The 25,813-nt window shown below is 36.6% G+C and overlaps 1 protein-coding gene across 1 annotated transcript in view; it reads right to left on the bottom strand.

Annotated features, from left to right (window-relative positions):
* The window catches only part of KCNIP4 (potassium voltage-gated channel interacting protein 4), a 176,342-nt gene extending 151,391 nt beyond the window's left edge, over positions 1-24,951 (bottom strand). Inside the window, exon 1 of the mRNA XM_057365072.1 lies at positions 24,747-24,951. Coding sequence (XP_057221055.1) covers positions 24,747-24,846 — 100 coding nt within the window. The 5' untranslated portion in view covers positions 24,847-24,951. The remainder of the gene's footprint in view (positions 1-24,746) is intronic.
* Between the last annotated feature and the right edge of the window lie 862 nt (positions 24,952-25,813).

Genomic DNA, 25,813 nt, shown 5'->3' with positions numbered 1-25,813 from the left:
TTTTTGGATAGTAAAGCTGGAATCATAAGCCAAGAAAGATTGCTGTGAAATTCCAAAACAATATAATATGAAGGATCTAATGACCTTGTCAGCCACACGATTTGAATGACATTTTCTCTAAGTAATATTTATATGCAGCTGGAAGGAGGCTACAAAAGAAGTCACAGAARCCATCACAATTCATGTAGATGATTACATCTTGACAGGGATAATCATTCAATGTTGCTTGTTCTCTTCTCAGGCTGAGCTAATTACCACTGCAGCTTCCCTGCTGCCAGAACGCACGCAAACATCCCTGCATACATTGTCCTCTGCATTTCAGGTGTGGGGACAACACCGTGCTCAGCAGTGTATTGGGTAAATTTAACACTGTGAAAAGGTTTCAGATACTAGGTAAGAATTCATGACACCTKGAAGAGGAAATTGTCTTAAATAGTTTCAGGCTCCTCTCCACAGTTTAAATTGAGGTTGGTTTTGATAGAGGACACGTTGAAAAGAGAAGAAAAAGTCCATATGTAATACCTTCCAATGATTTTATTGGTAACAGGAGATAACTCTCTTAAATGTCAATTTGTGAAATTTTGCCTGTAAGAGCTTCAGTCAGTGCAAAGAATAATGAAAATTTCAGTCAGCAACTCAGTAAGCAGAAGTGTAACCTGACCTTTGCATTTATGGGATATTTTCACTAATATTAATGAAGTCTTGTTGGTCTAAAACATATTACTATAGCTCAGAGTGTGCTATTGAATAGCTGAATTGCATCTCGTTGCAGTAATTATAGAAAACTCTCCATATAAATGTGTGATGTTCAGTTTAGTAAAAATATAGCAGTTTGATTTCACACAGCAGATGCAACTTTGTAAACACATAGTAAAGTCAGCCTTGAAAATCTGTCAGTAAACTTTTTCCGGTAGGATATAGACACATTAGAAGGCATATTGGAACACAGGGATTGAAGTATTTTTAAAATTGTTGGAAAAAAGAATTATGTTCTAAGAAGTATATCTGATTGAACACACAGAGGCAGGAATTTCTTACTTGGCAAAATCACCTCTATTCAGGATGTCTTTCTCACTCTTCAATTGTTTTTCTTTAACAACAGGAGCCTGGAATACTTAGGAGAGACCCTTAATGCTGCAGATTTAACTTTGYGAAACCTGACCAACTTGTGATTCCTCTTATTTTCTCCTGCATTAAAAGTCAGTTCTCAGCAACTGCTGAGGCCAGTAGCTGATACACGCTGAAAATGTTCCAAAATACAAAGGTAACAGATGCCAGGTAATGGCAGAGTGGGGCTCAAATAGTGGTGGATTTACTAATCAACACCTACCAGAAAACTATTCAAGTACCCATTGAGATATGGATACTTCTATACAGGTTATAATATCTCTAAAAAGAATGGAGTGCAAGTGAGATTAGTGTGATTTGTCAAAAAGCATCAGCTGCTAAAACAAAACCTTTTGAGTTTTGTAACAGGCAGATGCTCAGATGGCACAAATTAATTCAGCTAATTGATGACTTCTTGACAAAGAAGTTCCCACAAATACAGGTAGGTTGAAAACTTGACCTTTAAGGCAAATGTTGTACAGAAGGGCAAACTCATTTGCAAAGTTCTGGTTTAGTGGGAATTCACCTCTTCTGCAGTGCAGAACTAAGTACAAAATACATGGGGCTAATACACACAAAAATATGCTGGGATTTTTACCTATGTCAGAATTTACAGAATTTACAAATTTTCATGTTAGAAACACATTCAAGTATTGATTCTTCCTTCACTAAGCTGAATGGAAATTTATTGATAAATAACACTGCTTATAAAATAAGAAGGCTGACTTTCTAAATATTATCTCCATTTAAAGAACTTGATTAAAAATTATTTTATCTCTCTCTGCTTTCTGTGCTCAGATCAAAGTCATTAATTCTGCTTCCACTTTAAAAGACTGTTATAAAAAATATTCAATGTCCATAAAAAAMCCAAGATCTTTATAATTTCTAACAATAAAATTGATCCCTGTGGTAATACCAAAACCTTTTTAGATGAAAACTTGAGTTACTCAATACCTTCTTTCCTGATCACATCTGTTCAGTGACCTCCTGGTGCCCGGGGCCAGTGCCAAAAGGAAGTTTACAGCTCATGGCAGAAGATGCATAGTCCAGAGGGAAGGGAGGGACCACTGAATGCAAACGACCAACTTTGCTTTAAGAAGTTGTTCCAATTTTGAGCAGCGGGTTGGACAAGATAATCTGCAGAGGGYCTTTCCAACCAAAACTGTTTTATGATTCTCTGATTTTTTGAAATGCAAGCTTAGCAATAGCCCCATWTTTCTAGCACAAAAAGTTATATAAAAATTCAATCAGTTTTTCCTGTGATATATTGGTTTCAGCTGAATAACTGTTGCTTCTTCTGTGTAAAAAAATCAAATGCAATTTTTCAGTTTGTGAAGCCTCTAGGTCATCTAGGAGAGAGCTTCTGCTCTAAAACTGTAAGTCGGGAAGTCCTGCTCCTGAAGTGTTGCACATGTGGTCAGCTATTTCAATACYCAAAGAAATGTGATCACTCTCAGTGCAGGCTTCTATTTTTCACACTGCCTTAACCCAGTACATAGACAAATAAAGAGAGGAAGCCAAGGTCTGGTAGTGGCAAGCAAAAGATTGGATGAAAACAAGAAAGTCAATAAATTGAAAAATCTTAAAGAGCAAGCTGTCACAATGTGCTTGTTCATAGTAGGAAGAGGAAAATTACATCTGGTAACTGTAAAGCATCTCTAATTAAAGCCTTTGGATAGTTCATTTGGCAGCTGATGTGAGCCCTGACATCTTAAGGACCAAGACATGGTGCAGCAATGTAAATGGATTGATTGTGTATGTAATTATCTCAGAGGGCTAAAATAATCTGCATTGCACTACTTTGGACACCTCAAAGTCACTCATTTTCACATCTATTAACAGATCTTGCCAGTTTGGCACCTCTGCTTCAGTATAGACAACTCTCATCTTCTTTGCTCTGAAACCAGAAGTAAATCAAACTAAACAGCTGTGGTGATATTCTGATTAGTGACATAAAGAAGGCAGAAGGGCATGGAACTGTACTTCTATCTAAAAACCAAACTGCCAAGCCAAATATCTTTTGCTTTGACTAAAGACCAAAGAGAAAACTTTTACTGAGTAGTATTGAAACCATTTTAGGAGTATAAAGTTACCTCTGTACCTTCATGATGAAAGACAATTCTGGCTATTTTTCATCATTCTTCCAAAACATAAAACACCTTGAATTCCTTCTATTTGCCATTTGCATGGCTTCCTTTTACTAGAGCTCTATATATCTGAGTTTCTCAGGACACTGTCTTTTTTTTTTTCTCTGGGAAGATTTTTTATCTATGTAGATATTAAGGATAATATTCCTATRTTCTAGGAAGAGTGGTAATGAAGCTGGAGCACCTTACACTCCCGCATGAGGTCACCGCATGGGCTCGTTTCAGCTTGGCAGAGCACTCACAATTCATTCAGTGCTTTATAAAAACGTGGATGATACAGAACATTCACTTAAGTACTTTCTGGAAGASCTCAGAAAGAAATACAGACACTGTAGCTTCACTCAGGGAACAGTTTCCTACTTACCTTTGTATGAGGTGCTCTGTCAGGTCAAACGAGTGCCAGGAGATGGAAACTAATTAATCAGTGCAATAATGAAAAGCATGATAAAATGATAGAACTTAAAGAACTAGTTTGTTGTAACAAAATTATTTGAAATGGTCTTAAAAGAGAGCTGAGCACATCTAGGATGCTATTAGCAAATTAAGTCCACATCTCTTAAGTCATTTTATTACACCAAAGCTAAAGTATAAAAGAAGCTCCGTGAAAGGAGGAGATGGACCAACAGTGTCTGATAAAATTAAAAAATCTCTGACTTCCTCATCCATGAGAAATTCCATAACTAGATAATTTTTGCAAGAACATTAAAATCTAATTGCCGTGGTCTTTACAGCTGTGTATGGGAGGCTGGGCTTTGGATTCGGYGTGGGCAGGACTGGTGGGTGTGCGCATGGGCRAGATGATATGGTGTGTGGGATGGAGCTGGGCTGACACAACCAGCCATGGGATTGGACAGATGAAAGCATCTACCMATTAGAGACTGGAACGTGATGTGTGAGAGTTTTCCTGGTTRTGTAATCTGTCTAAAACCTCACTGATTGGTTTRTTTCTCAAAACCCGGTAAAGATAACAAGCCCTATAAAAGGCGCACGGGGAGCAGGGTCAGCTCATAGAGCTGAATATCACTGCAGAAGAAAAGAGCTGCTAAATCACTCTATCTAAAAGAGCCTGGAATACGAAGACTTAATAAAGAAGAAACCTGGACCTGCCTGTGTCTCGGAGTYGTGCTTCCTGCGGGGTGCGGCGGGGCCGGGGCCCACACTTCTCGGGGCCAGCACATCTAATTTCCACTAATATTGTACAAACAAGTCACAAAACAATCACTAATCAATACTATTAAAACTGCCCTTCAYTTTCTGTTTTAAAGCACTAACAACAACACAGGTGTATGAAAAGGGAATTAATGTTCAGAAAATTTAAGCTTCTTGGAGTTTGATCTGCAAAGAAAAAGTGCCAAAATGCCAAAAAATCCCATAAAGGTTTGCAACTAGTGTATGCTGGACATGATGGAGTCACATTTGAATATTGTGAGGTGTTAAAAAGYGGTCTCAAAGCCCTCAGATACTCCCGGGTGTCTGCATACATTTCAGCACAGAGTACAYGTGTGATTTTGACTTGTCAGTAGATGAATGGGAGGGATATTTTATCTAAACTCCACCAGCACTGAATGAATTCTTCAACAGTAYAAAGGACAAATGAATGTTAACTTGCAAATAATGTTCAGGAAACTAAAAATAAAATAACGCAGAGATCAAGGTCAGAATAAATGGAGAAATATCCTTGGTTTAAACTCTATTGAAAAGTTCCCCAGCCACAAACAATTTTGATTGATTAACAATATTTAATCTACTGGAGGTCAGCCACTTAGCTAGCTAATTTTATTTATCCATATTTGCCACTAGGATAAAGTGTTTGTGACATCTAACATGCTTTAAGCAAAAGTCTATCTTTGCCAACTGTAAGGCAAACTTGACAACAGAAAGCCCAAGTGACACCAATTAGTGTGGGTGGAGGGGCTGTATGGAACAAAAAACTTCCTGCAGTGAGAGCAGTTGTTCTAAAGGCTACAGGTGGATATAAATAATGTGAATATAAGAAATCAGAACAAAGGAATATCTAGTTACATATAACAAGCAGAATTAAGTTTGAACATTTGCCTCTTTGAACTAAAGAAAATCATTGTTGTGAAAATACTTGATGTTGCAAGCATATGGGCAATTTTGAATTTYGGAGAATGAAACAAAAGTAGTGAGGAGAAAGAGCCATAGAGAATGAATACAGGAAAAAGATGAGACAAGTAAAGCAGGCAGCTTCAATATGAGTAGATGTTAAAAAATAGAAAGATTACTTTGAGRGAACAAAGAAGAAAAAATTTATATTATCTGAAAAAGTCAAGTAACCCTCTTTTCAAAAGAGTAGCTATAAATAGTAACTTCCTTATTGAGGAAAGGCAGTTTTCCACACAGATGTCACAGCTAAAATTTCAAGTATGAAGTGAGAAATGAGGAAACAAGTCACATTGTTCTGTTTTCAGTTTCTTCCCAGAATACAGACACATTCAGGGATCAATTCCCATACTAATGCCTYGAGGGAAAGCAAGTTGTACAAATTGTTCAGATGAAGCAGTAGGAAGTCAAAGTTTCAGTGTACAACTCCGTGCTTCACATCAATACACACGTGAGAGGATGACACTTGACATGGCATTTAAGGAGGACAAAACCTGGCTGCATTAAGCCAATCTGTCTTGCCAAGACTACATCTTTATATAAATATAGCCAATCGATATTGACTGACTCATCAGAAGAAGGAAGTCACGCACTTCCAGGTACGTGACTTTCCACAGCTCTGGGAGAGAAAGGTGAGTCTCTCATGAGCACTGGAACATCTCCAATTTAATGATCAGTGTGTCTGGAGCTGCTCATAGAAGGAAAGGCACTGGTAAGAAAATGCTCAGTTTTATATTCCTTAAACAGACCAAACAAATCCCAGGTATTCGACAAATATAAAAAGGACCAGGGATGGGTGAAGGAAGGAAATTATTTTCCTAACTCTTCCAAAGACTTTTGGAAGTGTTACTATTTATGCTTAAACATTAAAAAACTCACTAAAACTTATGTGCCCTAACTCTTTGTAATATCTCCCCCTCCCTCCAAATTAATACAATTATCATTCTAAAATCTATCTTTTTCAATATGCCTAAATGACATATTGAAAAACTATAGTGACCTCACAATTACCTATAAAGATTTATTACTTTGTTTCCTTTTCAAAGAACATTGATCGACTTTAGTTATAGGATCTCCAGATTACCTGGAATTAAGTTTAGCTTTTAAATGTCACATGGACTTTTGTCATACACTTTAGTATTTGACTCTTCAGCTTTTTTTTCCTGTACACTGCGAGGTACACACTGTATAAACAATAACTGCTGAGTGACCTTTTGTTTATTTGGTTGTTTTTTTAAAAATACAATACTATATTGAAACCTAGAGTCAAAACCAGAGGTGAAGTGCAAGTCATGAATGCATGGATGTTTTCTTCCTGACAGTCAATAAGCATACTTCCAATATCTGTTTTAAGGCAGCAGTCAGATGTTCATAAAGGATTTGCTTTGCTTATTCTTTGCTTATTTCCTTGTTTTACTGATGAGCTTCTCCAGCTGTTGCCCACAGAAACACACACTGYACAGGTGACCACTGGCCTCAGTGCATGTACCAGACCAACAGCAGTGAAGGCAATATTATTTATCATTGTATTCAACAGAAATAAAAAATATCTTTAAATTTAACTACACTATTTAAAAGTAAGGCTTACAATTAGAACTTCATTTCTAAAGGCAGATAAAACCWCTGAACATCCTAATTAAAATTAGGTAGAGAAAGTCCCATCACAGAACTTTTTTGAGCTTTGAGAAACTTGGGCTCAGACAAAGTTTGAATCACATGATGCCTGCTAAAATWCTGTGCATATAAATTGTTCACAGTGACACATATAAGCAGATATAACCTACACGTTTATTCAGAATTTGTCCCAGATACACATAAAAGTTATTAGGTAGACAGCTACAGCTGCTGATCATTTCAGTTCTATGGATTTTCTGTAAAGAGATTCTCTGGCTAATAKATCTGGCTAATTAAACACTGTCCAATATGCCATGGGTCAAGGACACAGCTTGAAAAAACTTCCTAGCCTAGAACCATCTATTCATTTATTCCAGTGTGCATTAGGTCAGTAACATTTTGTTAACATAATTTAAAATTAACTGTGAAATGAGTATAGCCACAGGATGTGAAAAAGATTTAAACAGATGGTTAACAATGAATTGCTGGTTGCAAAATGCAACAGCTTGACAGATGACATATTGTACATATCCTGCCAATTTGGGAATATTACCTGGACTGCTGCTGAAACTGTCCATGGCTCAGGATGTTATATTTATTTTGCTTTGCTTTCTCCTTTCTTTTCACTTAGAAACTAACTGAAATTCTTGATGTAGAACAAAGAAAAGCACRAATAAAATAGATACACAGTGTCTCTCTAGTGCAAAATCATTAYACAGTCAACAGTACTCTTATAATTTACAAAAACCTTAGTAATCCCAAAGTTCTTTCAGGGAAAATACATGAGGAAAAGTTCATGGTCAAAGATACAGCTTAACTTTAAGGGGTAGATGAATTCAGAGTTACAAGTGAGTTAAGACACAGATTTCTCAAAATCAAAATAATTTTCTCCTCTTTTTTTTTTTTTTTTTTTTTTTCCCGATGACTATCTTTTAATTTAATTATTGATGTCAAAGAGAAGCAGGAAGCATTATTTCAATCTAAACTCACAGAAATTTTTCTCTTGCACAGGTCTCAATTTGTTATTCAACCTAGAAAAGTTTAGACTGCATTTCAGACAAATTGGTGCAGTGAGTATATCAGTCTGTTGGTCTGAAGACAAAATGGGTGAGATCCAGATTCAGTTTACAAAGTAGCAGAAGGAATTCTATTCCTCCATCCCTGTTGTGAAAACTAACCTGTCCAGCACAGCATTGTATATTTGGTTACACTTCCCTGAGCCATCTATCATACTAGATACTTCATCGATTCTGTTATGACTAAAGGTAAAAGAACAGAAAAATTGAAACCTAGCAAAATAATGTTCTCCATAAACAGCAAAATCTCAGTCTTGTACAACGAAAAATATTTGTCACTTCAGCTTTCTAGCAGCTCATCTCYGGAATTTTAACTCTACCATAAGGTCGACTGTCTCTGAATCAAAAAATACCCTTTTATGTGCCATGTGATAGTCAGGCTCARGTTTATTTGAGCTGACAGATTATTTGATTAACAGATAATCAACATTTGGCACAAATGCTTCATTAAGACTCACATGTGAAGTTGGATGTGCAGAGCTGAATGTTCACTCCTTCCATCACTTTCTAGACACTACAAACCAAATGCTGTGGTTTATACATGACACACACATATGGATTTGGTGCTGTCCCTGTAAAGTGAGTTCAAGATTTTAATAAGAGGGTAGTGTAGAAACCTTTAATGGATACCTTGTGTATCAGAAATTGGCACACCATAGAAAAACCACACCAAATTAAATCCAGGTCATGTGGAATGTGCCTTACCTATTGCTAACTTTAAAGAGAAGCAAAAAAATACATGCAGAATTTCAAACACTTTTTAATGAGGAAAAATAAAATAAAACCTCTGTTTTTTTTAAAAAAAACTGAATTCTAAACCATTTATTATTAGGATGTTCTTTTAAAGCTTAGTTATTAACATACACAGGAATATGAACAGCTTGTTTTTCCTTCAAAACCTTGCTGTACTTTTGTTTTGTATTACACCCATTATGCAATATTACATAAAGCTGGCTTTGCTACCAAGTTAAAATCTTCAATTCTACACTTAAATCTTCAAAATTAAAAATAAAAAAGCTAACAACAAATAGTTATGCATTCTGTTACTGYATTTCATTGCAGATCCGTATTTGGATGACTGAACACAGATTTTATGAATAATAAAATCATTAAAAAATGAAATTGACCTTTGCACAACTTTTCCTGAAAAAGWAATTTAAATGGGGAAAAATTCCAAAATACACAATAAATGTAATAAAGTTTCACCTTCTGAGGTAATATTTGGTGTTCTTGAAACATTCTCAAAAACAACAGGATTGCATTTATTGGGACTATCTAAGCACRTATGGATTTAGAGCTCCCAGCTAAACTATCTAAAAATAGCAAAGCAGATAGCCTTTCAGCAAGGCATTATTAACTCTTGTTCAATTCTTTCTAATATTTATAACTTTTGAATTGRAAAGGGCACAAGAAGCTTTGTATTCCCATAGTCACTTTTTCCTTTCTTCCTTTTCCTTGTGAGTGTTGACATTCCTTTCCAAARCAGCAACTTCCTTCAAATGAAAGAAGCACTTTCAATTTCTTTGCATGTTTCCAATTTTCAGCAACMATTTCCTTCAGCTTTATCCAAACCCATAAGAAAGATACACTGAGTCARGCCTTAAGCTGCACTTTCTGAATTATTGAGTAAAATATCCCACATAAAAGATCCATGGAGAACTGCATAACAACAATTAATAATACAGGTTTTTCTTTATAYATGACTCAGTGGCCCCTGAGACTTAGTATTTCTTCTAGACTGAGTAAAATAGTTTCTGCTGCAGACAATAGCTCCAAAACAGTAACTGCATTATTTCTGGAACAAAAAGTCAAACTGACATGAACTAGAATCACATTTTACTCTGTCTTTCAATTAAATATGTTTCACTTAGCATAYGCAGACTCTACAATAGTAAATAAAAATTAGGAGTTGATATATGAAGAACTCAGTTTGACAAATACTTTATTGAACAGCTTTAGCAGCCAGTAATAAGTACCTCCTACCTAATAATGACAAAATGTCTATAATATTTGGAACACAACTTGTTTCCTCAAGTGAATATTGAAAGGCCTCTTAGAAAAAAAGTAATTCTGAAGGAATTCTGTAACATTCTAAGCAGAATTTTTTCTTTTATTGCACTGAAGTGTATGTTTGTCTCTAAATCAGTATTGCATKTATAAGATTAACAAACACAGAAAAATATTATCTATAATACTTAGAAATTTTTCTGTGCTGAAAAAAGGTAACCTACTGTGCGTGTAAAGAATTAGCATGTATGCATTTAAACTGTGGGACTGTTACCTGCAATTCTTTTATAGGAATCAGGTCTCTTCTGTCTAGCTTTACTCTGCTCAGAGAAGACAGGTATAAACACTGATGCTTACCAAAATATGATTTTCTCCATAATAAATTTTRCTATGCCAGTATATCATGCTTTCATGTTAAATCACATGCTTTTCTCCTTTCAGATGCAATCTCAAACYAGTGATATTGCTTTTAGTTTTAAAGTTACAGTTACTATTAAAGCAGAGTGGGAAAATAATCCCAGGATATACTGAGTATCAGGCTAAATTGACCAAAGGATTTTGCCTGACCTTATTTTTTACTTAGAAAATATGCATTTGGCTACAGAAAATTAATGATAGTGTGAAATGCCTGATGCTCTACTCTCCTCTCTCCACTGTCCGCAGCTACACTAAGTAATTCCTGGTTGATAAGAAGAAATACWGAAAGAATTCCCACCTTCAGAACAGTGCCATCAATGCTACTGAGAACACAGAACATCTTCAAAGTAGGATACACTTTAGAAAGAAGAAAAAATGTGCTTGTTTTAATTTCATTCAACAAGTGAAAAATATATATTTTTATCTGAAGATGATAATAAATGTATTATTTAGAACTAAAATTGTGCAGCACTTTAGAAACTGCTTTTGAAAGGGGTCAGTCTGCATGATACATGAAACTGAAAAACTGTCTAGAAAGCCAGAGATGTCTTTTCAGTTAAAATAGCCTTGAAAATAAAAGACAGGCTACAACCTGTTTTGCTGTACAAGCTTGCTGAATGTTCATAAAGCTGCATACATGAGAAAAATRCTAAATATCAGTTAGACTAAACTGCTGAAAAAATTATCTGTGCTTCAAGGTTGAAAATAGCCCAAAATTAGATTATGAGAACAAGAAATATAATGCTTTTGCCAAGAGAATACAGAAGAAAATTAGCAATTAAAAACTAAATGTGATTGTTGGGTAGCAGAGGAGGACTGACATATGCAGTCCAGCAACTGAATTTCAATTTCTGTAATGGATAATTACATGTTAGGCTCTAAAGGAGATTCCTTTATAAAGCAATCCTTTTATCATCCACTATAAATCCCTTGGAAGGCACACAAGGAAAAACTCTCCAGTTTCTTACAAAGACTGAGAAATTACCTCTACATAGATATACTGGAATTAAAATACTGCTCCACACAGCAGAGCCCTTACCACTTTTTATTTCAATAAATCAAAATTTACTGTGAAAACTATGAAAAATGCATTACCTTTAAATAAGAGTCACATGTGTTGAGATTTTAATTAGAATGCTGAAGACTAGTACGACTAGTAATGCTGAAGACTGAAAACAAACTAGTAACTCCAAAGCTATAATAATTTCTGCCTAATTTTTGGTAACCTTTTTGTATTTTCATATACATTTCTTCTTGCTGAAATAGAACTGCCAGGACCAGAACATCAGTGGAGGTGTATTTGTTTGTTAGAATGGCTACTTAGAGTACAGGAAATTCGAAGTCCTGGCTTAACTTGTTTTATTGGCAGTAAATCAGAGCTGCTGGATACCTGCTGCTCCAAAGACCACCCTCTTCTACATTCAGTCYTCCCAGGATCTCCAGCTTGGCTCTATTTACTTCTTTAATTCAAAGTCCTGCCCTTTTGCACCTTTAAAGAAAATGGCTAACTAGCTAAAGGGATGGAAGGAGGAAGTTTTCCAAAGAGTTTCCATGTCTATGCCTGTTACATGCAAAAGCATAGCAGATCCTRCTGCTGTGCACAGCAATTTGTTGGGAAATCACAACGTCAGAATTTGCTGACACAAACTCCTTCGGGAACAAACTTACCATTATTTACTCCTGTCATAAAGAAAATGCTTCCTGTGAGAAATAATTGACTATTGCAGCTGCTTTAGTTCCACTGTCCCAGGTGATCTACTAAAGACTCCAAAAAGCCAACATGAGAATTGCGTACATTTCTACTCGAAAAGCTTGGGCAGTTATAAATTCCTCTCAGATGCTGCTTTGGAGAACAGTTCCAAGCTGTCCAACAGAAAATAATTAATCCCAGTGTAAATATTGACAACAAATAACACTACTGCTGCTGTTGCAAAATACTGTCAAAAAATATAACTAAAGAAGGTCCAATCCAGAGATTAAGGTAAAAGATATTTGCTAGCCAGGTGTAGATGAACCGACTTTGTATTRCAGCATTGCTGCTGGACAGCAGCAGGCAATGCTGAGGAGTGGAAAGCAGAGACTCCATGGCCTGTATCCCCTTGGCAGTTTTTTCTCCACATTTGGTTTGTCACATCAGCACCATGCTTTCCTGGTATTACCTCACTGCTGCTTTGTACTGATGGWAAAGGGCACACAGCACATTTTAAACAGAACATTATTACAGATAGTTACAATAATTAAAATCAAAGAACTTAAAAGAATCCTATGTTGAACTAGTTAYTCAAAAAGGATGAGTCAGAGATTGCATATTCAAGGAAGGCACAATCTGAATTCAGAGGGTGCCTCAGTAAGAAAGGTGCTGTAACAATAAAACAACTGAATTGCAGCAGATTACAGCAAACGGGAGGATTTCCCTTCTGTTGACGATGTAGTGGGAGTWATAGTAAGAAATTACAAAATCTGTACTGTCTATAGCATGTTTCTTATGCCAGACAAATGGAAGGCAGCAAATGTAACAGCAACACTCAAGACAAGACTGGAGAATTAGTAAGACTAGCACACACTTCTCTCGGAGCTCTGCACACCATTGCCAGAGACAGACTCCCAGCCAAGAGGGCTCTTCCGACTCACACAAGTGTGTTTTAATTTGAGTGTAACTGTTTTGCTCTTTGAAAGCCCAACTGAGTTCAAAGTCTCTGACTTGCCYAGAGTGGTTTGAAAGTTACTCTTTTTCCAGTCAAGTCTGATAAGCAGAAAAGAAACCTGTTCTGCCTATGCACTCCATCACCAGTGTGCATTCTACAGACCACTGCTCCCAGATGATAATCTGTGGAATACATTCCTGTTACTAGGCAGTTATTGCCAAATTCTTGGCAATCATTGCCCAGGATAAATGTTAGAGGTAAAGACAAGGTGAACCAACTGAAAAGACCATTACCTCTCCAAGAYGTCCAATGATCATATTCACGCGAGTACATGTGGCTGCAAATGCACGGCAGATAAAACCATTTGAGATCATCTCAGAATAAAACTAATTAAACCCTGTATCAGAAAATGGTTTGTGCTTAAACTATATGCACTGTTGCAAAAGGCTGTAGCCAATGTGAATTGAATTGAGGACTGTGKGATTTGAAAACTGATACATCATGTTACGCAAATGTTGTTAAAACTGGGCCAGTACAGATGTGATGCACGYAAAATCCATCAAGATTTATACTGTAGAGTTATGATTTCAAAGGAAATCACAGGACAAACATCAATGCCCACAGATCTAAATGAAACAACTGCACATTGCAGTAGATGATAAACCACAGAGGAGGCTCGGAGGAGAATGGAATTTGCAGAGGCACATCTCATCTCCAAGTTACTTACTTGCTCTGAGCAGTAAGTATACAAAACCATTATACMAAATGTAACTATTTGGGATGCAGATAAGAGTATTCCCAAATGAATTATGATGTCATTATCTACACTGTTAATGTCATTGCCACATTTGAGACACAGCCATAGGCTAATGGATAAATACTGGACAGTAATTTAKTAAGCTGTGTCTCTAAATCCATCTGCTTGCTACACTTTGAAAAATCTCTAGCAGAAGCTCAATTAGAACTTCATATGTTTGAGGAAAAAAACTTTTTATTTGCTTACTTGTGCCTTCCATTTGTGCTAAATAACATTCCATCCTCTTTGAAGTGATTTTCAGGACACAAATTCACTGCAGGTTATGAAGCATAACCTTAGAACATGCTGCAATACAATGTCATAAGAAACAAWTTCTTCACTGAAAGGATTGTAAAGGATTGGAATGGGCTGCCCAGGGAAGTGGTGGAGTCATCACTGGAAGTGTTGAAAAAACAACTGGATGARGCATTTAGTACTATGGTTTYGTTGACATGGTGGTATTCAGGCAAAGATTGGACTCAATGATCTTGGAGGTCTTTACCAACCTTAATAATGCTATAATTCTGTAAAACCAGCTATGCCATTACAACCTTCATATCCTTTAATGTTTGAGGATCTTTTAGCATTTGAAAGCTGTCCCAAGAAAGWTGGGATCCAGCAGTCAGAAAGTTCATGAAGCAATCCCACTGGAAGCATTATACTACTAATAATGCAGAGAACTCCTTTTGCCCTTCACAGGCAAACTGGTAACTGTTTCCATCTGAGTCACACTACCAGGACAGTGGTGAAGGATGCTTGGTGACACGGAAGACTCAAATGATCACACACATCATAAACTGAAGGTCTTTCCAAACTTACATTGAAACTTTCTTCCTAAACATATATAACAACATACAGTATGTTAGAAAATAAGTTCATGTATTAAAACAAATTCATTCTTCAAAAAGTGAACTTTTGACTATCAATTAATAAAAATAAAGAATATAAATAAAATAAAATATTGGTCCTCTTTAGGCTCAAGGTGGATGCCATATGACCCCTGAGAGTGTCTGTGGTAAATGTCTGCTKCCTCTTGAAGAGTCCCCACTCTTAGCTCGGACCTGGAACAGTAACTGCTTCCTGGTTGGAGAATCAGGAGAATTCCTGATTGGAAGGAAGAATCATCTCCAGAGAGAATCATACCCAGAGACAACTAGCAGACCATGAAGTATTACCAAAGCATGCRCTTTCATTTCTGTGGCACATTGCACACACCTTCCTAAAACTCAAATCAAGACATCACAGGACTAAAAAAGAGATGTATTTCTTCCATGAGCACAAGGACTCAAGAATAAGGATCTGTCTTCAAGATTATGACACCATGAAACACAGCTAAAAATGAGTTTGATTCACCACCTGTTTAATTTCACCATTCACTAGGATGGCTACTCACAGCCATGTCTGCTGTTGAAAAATATGAGTCCAAAGCAGGTCAGGTGATTGACTCAGAGCGAGGTAATCATTCCCTTCAGTGATTATTTGAGGGAAGACCTGGAACTGACAAACTATCTGATGGATGAAGGGAGATGCTTTTCACCTTTTATCTTCCCAGCAAGGGCACTGCTCAAGATCTTGAATTACTTGCCAATTGCAGCTTGCTTCCAAGAAACAGGCTAAGGTCAAGAATGTAGTCGGCTTGCACTGGCTCCAAATAACCGTGAACTTGGTTACTGAGATCATCATATCTTAAAYAATGGAAAACACTTACTACCAAAATAACAAAATAGTTTCATTACTGATCTTCAATTGTACTTGTGATTGAGAAAAAGCCCTCCACCCCCAACCTGCTTTAATCCAAGTAGTGACACCAACAGTAGATGGTATTGAATATGGTAGTTGGAACTCCAGTATTGTACTCCCTTGTTCTATGTATCCACATAACAAAGAGATGTCTAAAAGTGTTACTGAATGTAGAAAATATAACAATATTGAACTTGGTACTTTACCACTTCAATAAATATTCACTACAGAGATTTAGAAAAATAAAAATCTGTGAATGCAAAGCTACATTTTATCATTTTTCCTAACTGCAAAATCTCTCTCTATAAATTAAGAGTTGTGATACTGCAGGCTCATAACCAGAAGGAAAATCCCCAGACTTGCATCTTTATGTAGAAACAAAATTTAAAAAAAAAAAATGGAAGGGGGATCTTCCAAAGATGAATAAAAGAGCATAGTACATTTTCATACTCACCTACATTCATAAAGATAAGTAACTGCAGATAATTTTTTCTAAACTTTAGTTTGATAACCTCAAACCAAATAGAACAGTTCTGAAGTAGCACTGCTAATCCAACATGCTGTTTCTTTTCTTTATGGTAGGCAAATTTAAGACGAACAGAACCACAGTAGGTGGTACACTTGTAATAATCCATATCAGACCTCACAACAGGAGGTCACATCTTTAGTAGGGTTATTTCAAATGAAAAAATAAAACTACGAAAACTTTTCTAATGAGCTCCTCTAACAAAAACAAAACAAAAATAAAACCTAAAAAACCCAACCAAAACCACAAAAAAACCCTCAAAAAACAAATGAAAAACAAACAAAAACAAAAAAAGAAAGAATTTCACCCATGTCTTTATTTCTGTGTAGAATCATTGATGTGAATGTCTCTATTTTGCAAAAAAGTATAAGACAAGTTAATTATTCTCAGATGAATTAATGGTAAGGTATCAAGTATGGACAAGGYAGGGATATTATGTCTTACCTCTGATCTGTCAGCGACCAATTTTAAATCCTCTGCCCACTTTGAATACCAATTCCATGGAAAGATTGTTAAAAACTGGAAAAAGTTCAGAAGAGAACTGCAAAACTTATTTTGAATCTGGAAAACAAATGTTACAAATGCTAAAGTAGATTTACTTAGYCTCTGAGAGAAAAAAAAAGTGAAGTTCCTAAACACAGATTAAGTTAATTTATAAAGACATTGAATGTTGCACATTATATTAAATCTAGCAAAGAACAGGTAAAGGTATTATATAGGTAGCTCTTAGGCTAAGAAGCCACAAAAATCTGTACAAGATGGCATTTCACWTTTGTGGCATTGAAAGTAATTAAATGCTGGGACAGCTTGTCAAAGCATATTGTGATGAATCCTTAACTTGAGTTTTTCCAATGAGATTTACCTTTTAAACAGGTATGTTTTGTGTCTATCAATTTTTGGCTCARTCTAAAAATTCTAGCACTCAAAGACTGAGCTTTTTGTAATAATCCTGTAAGATAGGAAGTCAACAGATAAAAATAGCAGCATTTAATGTACAACTTTTAACAGATTATTATGATTTCGGCAATGACAACTCAAAGGCGAGTCATGTTCTCATTGAATGGGTCAGCATCTGAACTGGCTGAGAATACTTTCCTCTCTTAATGACTTTTTTATTATTGCTGAACTATTAAAGTGATTTTGATTGTGAACAAGTAAACTACATTTTGTCATATCTCAATAGTCAATTTGCAAAACAACAATTTCAGCATCCTATTCTGCCTTCAGTCATAGCCTGTTACTTCTGAGAACAATTACTCCTGTTCTGGTAACCTCATCCATYGCAGACTATTTATCCAGCTGTAAAATTGGCCAGAACATGAACTCCGAGCTCTGCAATGAGTAAGAGCGAAACTAAGGCAATTTAGATTGAGGTTAAATAAATATACCTAATGAACATAGTAATTTTTGTCTGAATGTAATAAAAAATTAAAAAACTCAAACTGTGCATAATTCCTTTAATCCCCAGCTGCAAATTACAAGTGAAACAAGAAAGACCTCTGATGGAACTCTTATCCCTGGGATCTTACTAGATGTTTAGTGGTTAACTTGGTATTTGAAGGCACAGGTACTCTCACTGTCTTGCAAATACAAATTTAAATCTTGGACTTCAAAGGAAGGTATTCRGCATATTAATACAATTTCAAGATTTAACATGTATATCCCTAAAGCTAAATTTTGACTCAGCGTGGAAAAAAAAAGTTCTTTCTAATGAAAAAATAGTCAAGGACTTTACTGAGATGATAGATTACTTTCTAGAAGGACAGACTACACACTCCTATGGAGAAGAATAWGGTTTTGTTCTCTAAGGGCTATAAGACTCACTGCACTTGAATATTATGGATTATCTGCAAAATTTTCTTTTCCAGAAATATCAGGTACACTACACAAGATAAATCTCTGCCTGCTTTTTAGGTGCAGCTGTTAAGCATGAGCTGTCACCATCAGARAAACTAAGCCAGGCAGTGTCTTGGTTATGTTGCTACTGAAAGTTCTTCAGACACAGGCAAGGAGTGGCTGTATGTAGATGATTTTTTCCACCAGCAGAAACTGTCTTTTCTGGTTACCTAGAGACACCCCATCACTTTGAAGAGATGCAGTTAGAAAAGAATGCTGACTATTAGCTTCTAGTACTGAAAGAATAGATCAAATKACAGACATACAAGAGTCTGTTCTGATGTACCAACAGCAATTGGTGAGTGTTGTTGACATAATTTCATAATACTTATGTCTAATAAAGGTATSTTCCTTAATGTCCTAAACAACTCACTTCTCTGGTAACTCCTTTTCTGTTTCAGATTTTGGGTTTATTTGGTGGTAGTTTTCTGTATTAGAATTTGGTTTCAGTAATGAGAGTTAAAACTCATAATCACATTTCTTCTGTGTAAAAGTGGACAGAATTCCCTACAATAACTCAATAGCTAGTGATAAATAAATATCTGATTAAGAAATGTGTATTTACCTGATCTAATCTCCTTTTCTTTCATTATCTCACATCATCAACAATAAGAAAACAGCTGTTATAGTCTACTTTGGGTGATTGAAATTTTGTCTGTTTGCAGAAGAATATTTTTGGACTATTGATCCAATAAAGAAAATGAGCCTGGAGAACCACATACCTCTAGAGATACYACTGGGAAAAATGATTGCAGAAAGGAAAAACAGAGTTGTTGTGTCAGATTAAATCATCTGCCTCATTAGATCTAGGCAGTATTCAGTCTGGCTGCACTGAACTTTCTACCAGGTGCTGAACAATTAATCACCAGAGAAATAGGTCAGATAACTAGAGGAAGAACACTCCTATTAAAAACAAAATAAAATAACAATGACTAAAATAAAAGAACGTCTCTAAATATTAAGAACATGTACAGTTATTTGTATGCCAAAAAGACTGATTCTAAAGCTGAGGAATACTTTGAGKGAAGGTGGCTGATGGTAAAATCAGCCAGAAAATATAATAAAAAATTCAGGGTTCTGTAGGAAGATGCATTAGATAGCCAAAATGTTGCAAGCCTGCAATAAAGAGAGAAAGCTTTTATTAAAGAATCAGTTTTCTTCTCTGGTATAGTACCTACATTACTTATAAATGTGAGAGTAATAGTGAACATATGGAAAAAAGGAAATAATCAAATGAACTGACACATTTATAATTTACTTAGGACCCTTTTTTTTTTTTTTTAAATGTTTAATATATACCAGTAAGTTTGCAAAAACTATGGTATGGATAACTCACTTAAAGTATTTATCTACTTTGATCTCTGTAGACATAAAGCACTAGATACACACATTATTATTGAGTGACACAGCAAGAGTTGAGAAAAGACACTCTTCAGCGGACACTGACCCGGGAACACCAGAAGRTTTATCAGCAACAATGTACCAGCCTTCAGAAGATGACTGGGAGATAAAACTGCTTGAAGAAGGCATCTAAGGGCCGAAGGAACCTATTACAAATTGGCATGGCTAGTAAGTTTCTTTTTTTACCTTTTCTTTCCTGATTCTGGGGKTTTTTTAAACTGTATCCACAAACTGGAGCTTCTAGTAAGAAAAATTGAAAGCGTTTTTCTCTTATCCATTCTGTCCAGTAGTTGCTTGCTGGCCAGTCACGCTGGATGCACAAGCTGGTCAGATGGTCACATGTGCATAGTTCCAAATCAACTACAATACAGTCTACAAATGAATTGCTAGTGTTATTTGAGCCAAATATTTAATCAAGAAAAAATTCACGGGAGTTCTGTGTTAAAGATTTCCATCTACTGCTCACTCACCCACAGTGAGGGAGTTGTTTCAACACCTGTTTTGATTCAATTTATCTTGTAATTTATGAAGACTTAATTGAACAAATTACTTCTAAGGAATGCCTGAAATTACTAATATTAAAATTTCTATCATATTTTTGTCTTTTGCCCTCTGTCAGCTCTGCCTACTCTTTTCAATTATTAGTGCACAATTATTTTCATACTTTACAATTCTGTGCATAACTGTGACATCCAGACTGATCTTAAGAAAAGAAAAATGGCATAAAAGCCCCTATGTTTATTACATGCTATTTCTAGGATGAAATGATATTAATTTYGAATCTTCTGAAATGAATATTGAGGAAAAGCTTGACAGAGCACTGCAACAGGCTCCTCAGAGAGTTCATGGAGTCTCCTTTACTGGAAGTGTTCAACGCCTGCCAGGATTGCAAACCCATGCAAYTTTCTCTATGCTCTATGCGAGCTGGACTAGATGCTCTCCAGAGGTCCCTTCCAACCCAACTGTTCTGTGATGCTGTGATATTAGTCCTCTTCCATTCATGAAGAACACTGTGAGGAGGGACATCACTGTGGAAATGTTGATATTCCCAGCAGATCATAGCCTGGATGGTAAAATAGCTCCAGAGGCTGCTGGTTTCAGAGCAACCATAAGCAACTTCCACTTCATATCTAGTCATATCCAGTCCTTGTCAAAAACTGTTGTAAATATCACAACTACCTATGTGTCTGTGGTTTTGCTCTTGTTTTCCAGCTGATGAATGGGAGGTTATTAATACCCAAGATTACTAAAATGGGATTAGGAACTGCTTTGACATTTTGGAGGAATCAAATATTTCAATAATAATTTAGCTTGATTATTACGCTGCCAYTCTCAGGACTCCTAAACCAAGGATTTTAGATAGATACCAACATAGATAACAGAGACACCTGGAATGCACATTTCACAGTGACATATATGGCTACTTCCATGCCGGTTTTTTTCTATTAAATTATCTAACTGCTGTAAGAAGCAAGGTGATCTTATTTAAATATTTTTGATCAGTCATGTAATTCAGATTTCTTCTCTGAACTTTATTCACAATGGTGTAGGTTTCAATGTGTATCTTGAACAAGAGGAATCTATTTATTTGTTTATTTAATTATTAGTGATTTAGCTTTTAAAAAGCAATCCAGGTTCTTCAAGAAACTTTAGGACAAAGCCATTTTAATTTAGGAATGGGCTTATTTCATAATGCTTCAACCTCTCCGTCTCTAACACTTAACCCAGAAAAACTGACATACAGGGAAGATATTCACAAAGAAAACCTCTTCCATTTCAAGTTCGTATGATCCTTAATATGAAGATCTCAAAATACTTTTCAGAAAAGTACTGGAAGTACACTGAAACGGTATAAATCAATACTCTGAGTATGGCATAATCTTAAAAGGGTAACCTTCTGTACCATATAGCTATTCAGTTCCTGTATCCCATTCTACTTATGAATAACTTTAGGAAAAAGTTGCCATACAAAAAGAAATAATTTTAAGTTGTTATCGAAAGTATCTAGGAACAAACTTTCCTGATTAGATATCAATCCATTACTCTTCACACCTAATAAATTACTGTTATAAAAAAAAGTGAAGTTTATCAAGGAAGACATAACCTAATTTATGAAGAGTTACAAATTTAACCTAGGGACAAAGCCTTGGCAATCCACAACCCATGAGAATGAATGAATCTATTCTGCTACTCATCACTTTAAGAGTTGTCATACAATATTAAAAACATCTATTTGAAAATACTTTTATAACAACAGTAAAACCACTCAGCAACTGGGCAAAACCACAGAAAGCAGACTGCAATCTAAGTGAGTGCAATACATCATAAAATAATATTTAACTGAGAGATAAAGTCTCTGAAACCCACAACCTACTAAAGTGTATAAATCTGTTCTGYTACTTATCACTTTCAGAGCTGTCATACAATATTAAAAACATCTATTTGAAAATACTTCTCCTACAACAACAGAATCACTCAGCAGTTGAAGGTAATTGGACAAAACCACAGAAAGCACACTGTTATCTGAGTGAATGCACTACAAGCAAGTACATACAATTTTTACTCTGATAATACTTTATTATTTTCAGAAAGAATGAAAAGAATTGCATTCTATTACTATCATACACATAATTTGCATTGAAGAGTCTGAAGGAAGCAGAATATTTCTTACACTTAYGATAGTTATTATGACACTGAACACAAGAAAATGAGATTTTGCTCTTGATTTACATCACTGTACCTGATTCTTCCAAATTAATATGGTGTTTCACAAAGTTCAGAACCATGACAATCCAGTGTAAGGTAAGTTATTGTCAAGATTTTGTTACCATGATAGGGACACAATAGGATTCTGAAACATCAACCTTTATCAAAGCTTCAGAATGAGTTTTAGCACCCTGCATTGGGTGCACTGTGTTAGAGATTATTACTTATTCTGATCTCCAGGTAGACATAGGATGTGTTTTATACACCATAAACKATTAAATTGTGTGAAACAAATGAAAAGATTTTGTTGGGATGTATTAAGGTCTGTGAAAAAGAAATATGGGTTATAAATGACACAAACCCAGAAAACTACACATATACTTAAAAACCCAACATTTTCAGAAAGCTGAGACCAACTTCATCACTGATTTCTGCAAAGGAACATACATAGTCTCACTATACTTGTAAAATTTCCTTTTTTAAAACACTCTAGTTAAAAACTTCTCCAACATTTGCACAATTTTACAATGCATGTATTTTTCATTCATGAGTGGAAATGAATAGCCTTGATAATTTTTAACATACTGACAATTTTTCAAATCCCTAGTAAAAGTGTAAAAATCTTTTTTTTTCCTATTGCAATGAGTTCAGCTCTTTCAATCACAGGTTTTAGAAAAGTAGTGGGGAAGAAATATGCACTGCTCCTGAACTATGACGAAAAAAATTCTTCAGTCTGTGGAATTCAGTGAAGACCCATTAACACACACCATTATTTACATCTATTATTTTATTCCCATGTAACATGCCTTTTATGTCATTCACAGAAGTTGAACATCACAGAGGAATGKGGCAGATATTTCTTCCTGGGTTTTCCGCTAGCTGGCAAGCTGGAAATCTGTCCTGCACTAAGAAACTTTAAGACTTTGTGCACACACAGACTGCCAGACTTTTGGCCAGTGAAGCAGGCACAACGGGCAGCTGCACAAGAAACYTATTTCTTACAAAAATAATACAACCATTTACAGACATCTTCACTATATTTTGAATTGCCTTTCTATTATCAGTTTCTCCAGCCATAGCAACGAGTACAGACAACAATCAAATGATGTATTTTACCAGGGAACCCAAACAGATTTGGCAATGAGACTTGACAGAGCACACYGAAACATGCCAAACAACCTAAATAGTAAACACAGATTTTTTTTTTTCTCCAATCTTTGCAGCTTCTAATGCTGGACATAACTTTTATGATAACATTTATCATGTTAAAGGCATTTCTATTTAAAAGTAAACAGAGCACCAGAAGAAAATCAGAAGTTCATATATTTAAGGGAATATTTCCGTTGTCATTTAAACTTAATATAATGTAGTCTAACACAAATATTAGGTATAATAATAATAATTAAGTATATTAAGTATAATAATGTACTTGATAACATATTATTGTCATCTCTGCAGGGCTTTAAGATTCTGTAGCAAGATTCTAGCAAGTCCACACAAGACAGCAACACAGTACCAGTTAAGTTTCTTATTTAAAATCACTTGAAGACTGCATTTCTTGCAAGGGTTACATAAACAAGACTATTTTAGACCTTTCCATAGGAGAAAATTTTGGTTATATTCTGACACATTAACACATGAAACCACAATTAGTCAACAAAGTTGTCCTTTTCATAGGTGTAAGTATGCACACTGTACTCAAATGCCAGCTTACAGGAAGACTTGAGAATACAATATTCCTTCAATATCTGAGAAGCAGACCACTTCAGACTGTAACCTAATAAAACACTGGGATGCAATGACTGTCATTACGTTATCGACCATGCTGAAAGCAGTGTTTTTCTTACTCTAACTCTTCATATGGTAAGAATAACAGCTCTCTTAGAAAAAAGGGTAAAAATAATCAATATTCCTCTAGCTTTTACATGTAAAAAGCACATTTAAAACAAAATAAGCTTCTTGGTTTTAATTTTTACTGCTTTCTAAAGAAATAATATTGCTAATAGAGGAGGACATCTAAGAAAAACAAAGAATCAAGCAGCAAAATTTTCACTTGATTGCCCTTAGTGAATGTAYAAGTTGCTTAGTTCGAGTCTGAGTATCTTAGTTCTTTCTCAAGCATACTTTAAAATGTTATCAGTAAATTAAATATTCAACAGGTTTTTAAATACTATAAAATATGTATTTTGATCTTATAATACTCCTGGTACAGATGATGTTAACGTGAATAAATTACAAAACAATTTCGATAACTGCCTGTAATCATCCTAAAATCTGCTTTGACCCTCCACTACTTTAAATTAGCAGATTTAAAACAGGACTAAGAGATTCAGACTTTAAAACCCGAGTTTATCTTGGCAGTTTTCTGGATACCAGTTTACTTTTCCTGCAGAATTAAACCGACATTCACACAGACAGCCACTGAAGTCGTTCTTGAGGTGACCCAGGCAGTGCCTTACATCCAGTTTACAGGTGCCTCCTGCCTCGCTGCAACACAATAACCAGCACAGAAATATGACGAGCCACTGAAAAGCACTCCCTTACCTTCTAAACCCGCTTCAATCAGCCCAAACTGTTCCAACACTTTTACAAAAAGCACAATCACGATCAACACCGCTATCATTTCAAGCCCTTCCAAGTTCATGGTGAGTTAGGTCATGGTCTGACCACCGCCACCGAGGAAAGCGTTCTTCTGCCCGGCTTTCTTTGCAAAGCCATTAAACTCGGCGCGGAAGGCTCCTGCGAGGGAAGGGGGCGGTGGGAGGGGAGCGGCAGGGAGCACATCCCGGCTGGCCCGGCAGAGGCCAGGGGAGGCGGGCGGATCKGCTCCGGCCTCTGCCGCCACTGCCCTGCCCGGCCAGCCCTGAGGGCAGCGGGGCCGCCCGCCGGGACACGCCCCGGGGGCAGCGGGGAACGGCCCCGGCAGAGGCGAGCGCTGCGGCGGGGCTGATCCCGATCCCAGCGGCTGATCCCGATCCCGATCCCGATCCCGATCCCGATCCCAATCCCGATCCCGATCCCGATCCCGATCCCGATGCCGGCGGTAGAGCAGCCTCGGGCGCCGAGCTGTTGCCGCGGCAACGCGGGGAGCGCCGGGCACGGGCACAGCCCCGGTGAGGGGCCCGGCGCTGGAGCGGGGCCGGGGCCGAGACCGAGCGCTGCCCTGGGGAAGGAGCGGGGACAGGAACGGGACACGGGGCACCCGGCAGGGCCGGGTCCGGCCGCAGCATGCGCTGGCCAACTTCTCCGTTAGTTTCTCCGGGTAAAACCGGTGAGATTCCACCTGTTGCATGTGGCAAGTAATACACAACACTGGGGATGTAACCGCAAGCTAGGAATCCTTCGTTTGTTTGTTTGTTTTGTTGTTGGGGGAGGGRTTGTAATTAAAAAGTTGTCTCAAACTCTTTAAGGCTTATTCTGTGGGCTGATTTTCAATACAAAAATTGACAAGACAGTTGGAGAATCAGTCTGAATCACAGAATGGTTTGTTTGGAAGGGACCTTGAAGATTATCTAACAGGCAAGGGAACACCTTCCACCAGAGCAGGTTGTTCAAAGCCCCATCCAGTCTGGCCGTGAGCACTTCCAGGGATAGGGCAAGAAAAAGGAAAA

This window comes from Malurus melanocephalus, unplaced genomic scaffold (assembly GCF_030028575.1).
Source record: "Malurus melanocephalus ecotype Western Australia unplaced genomic scaffold, MMel_1.1 scaffold_47, whole genome shotgun sequence".
Classification (NCBI taxonomy): Eukaryota; Metazoa; Chordata; class Aves; order Passeriformes; family Maluridae; genus Malurus; species Malurus melanocephalus.
The sequence above is the reverse complement of the archived record's forward strand: the minus strand, read 5'-3'. Positions and strand labels throughout refer to the sequence as shown.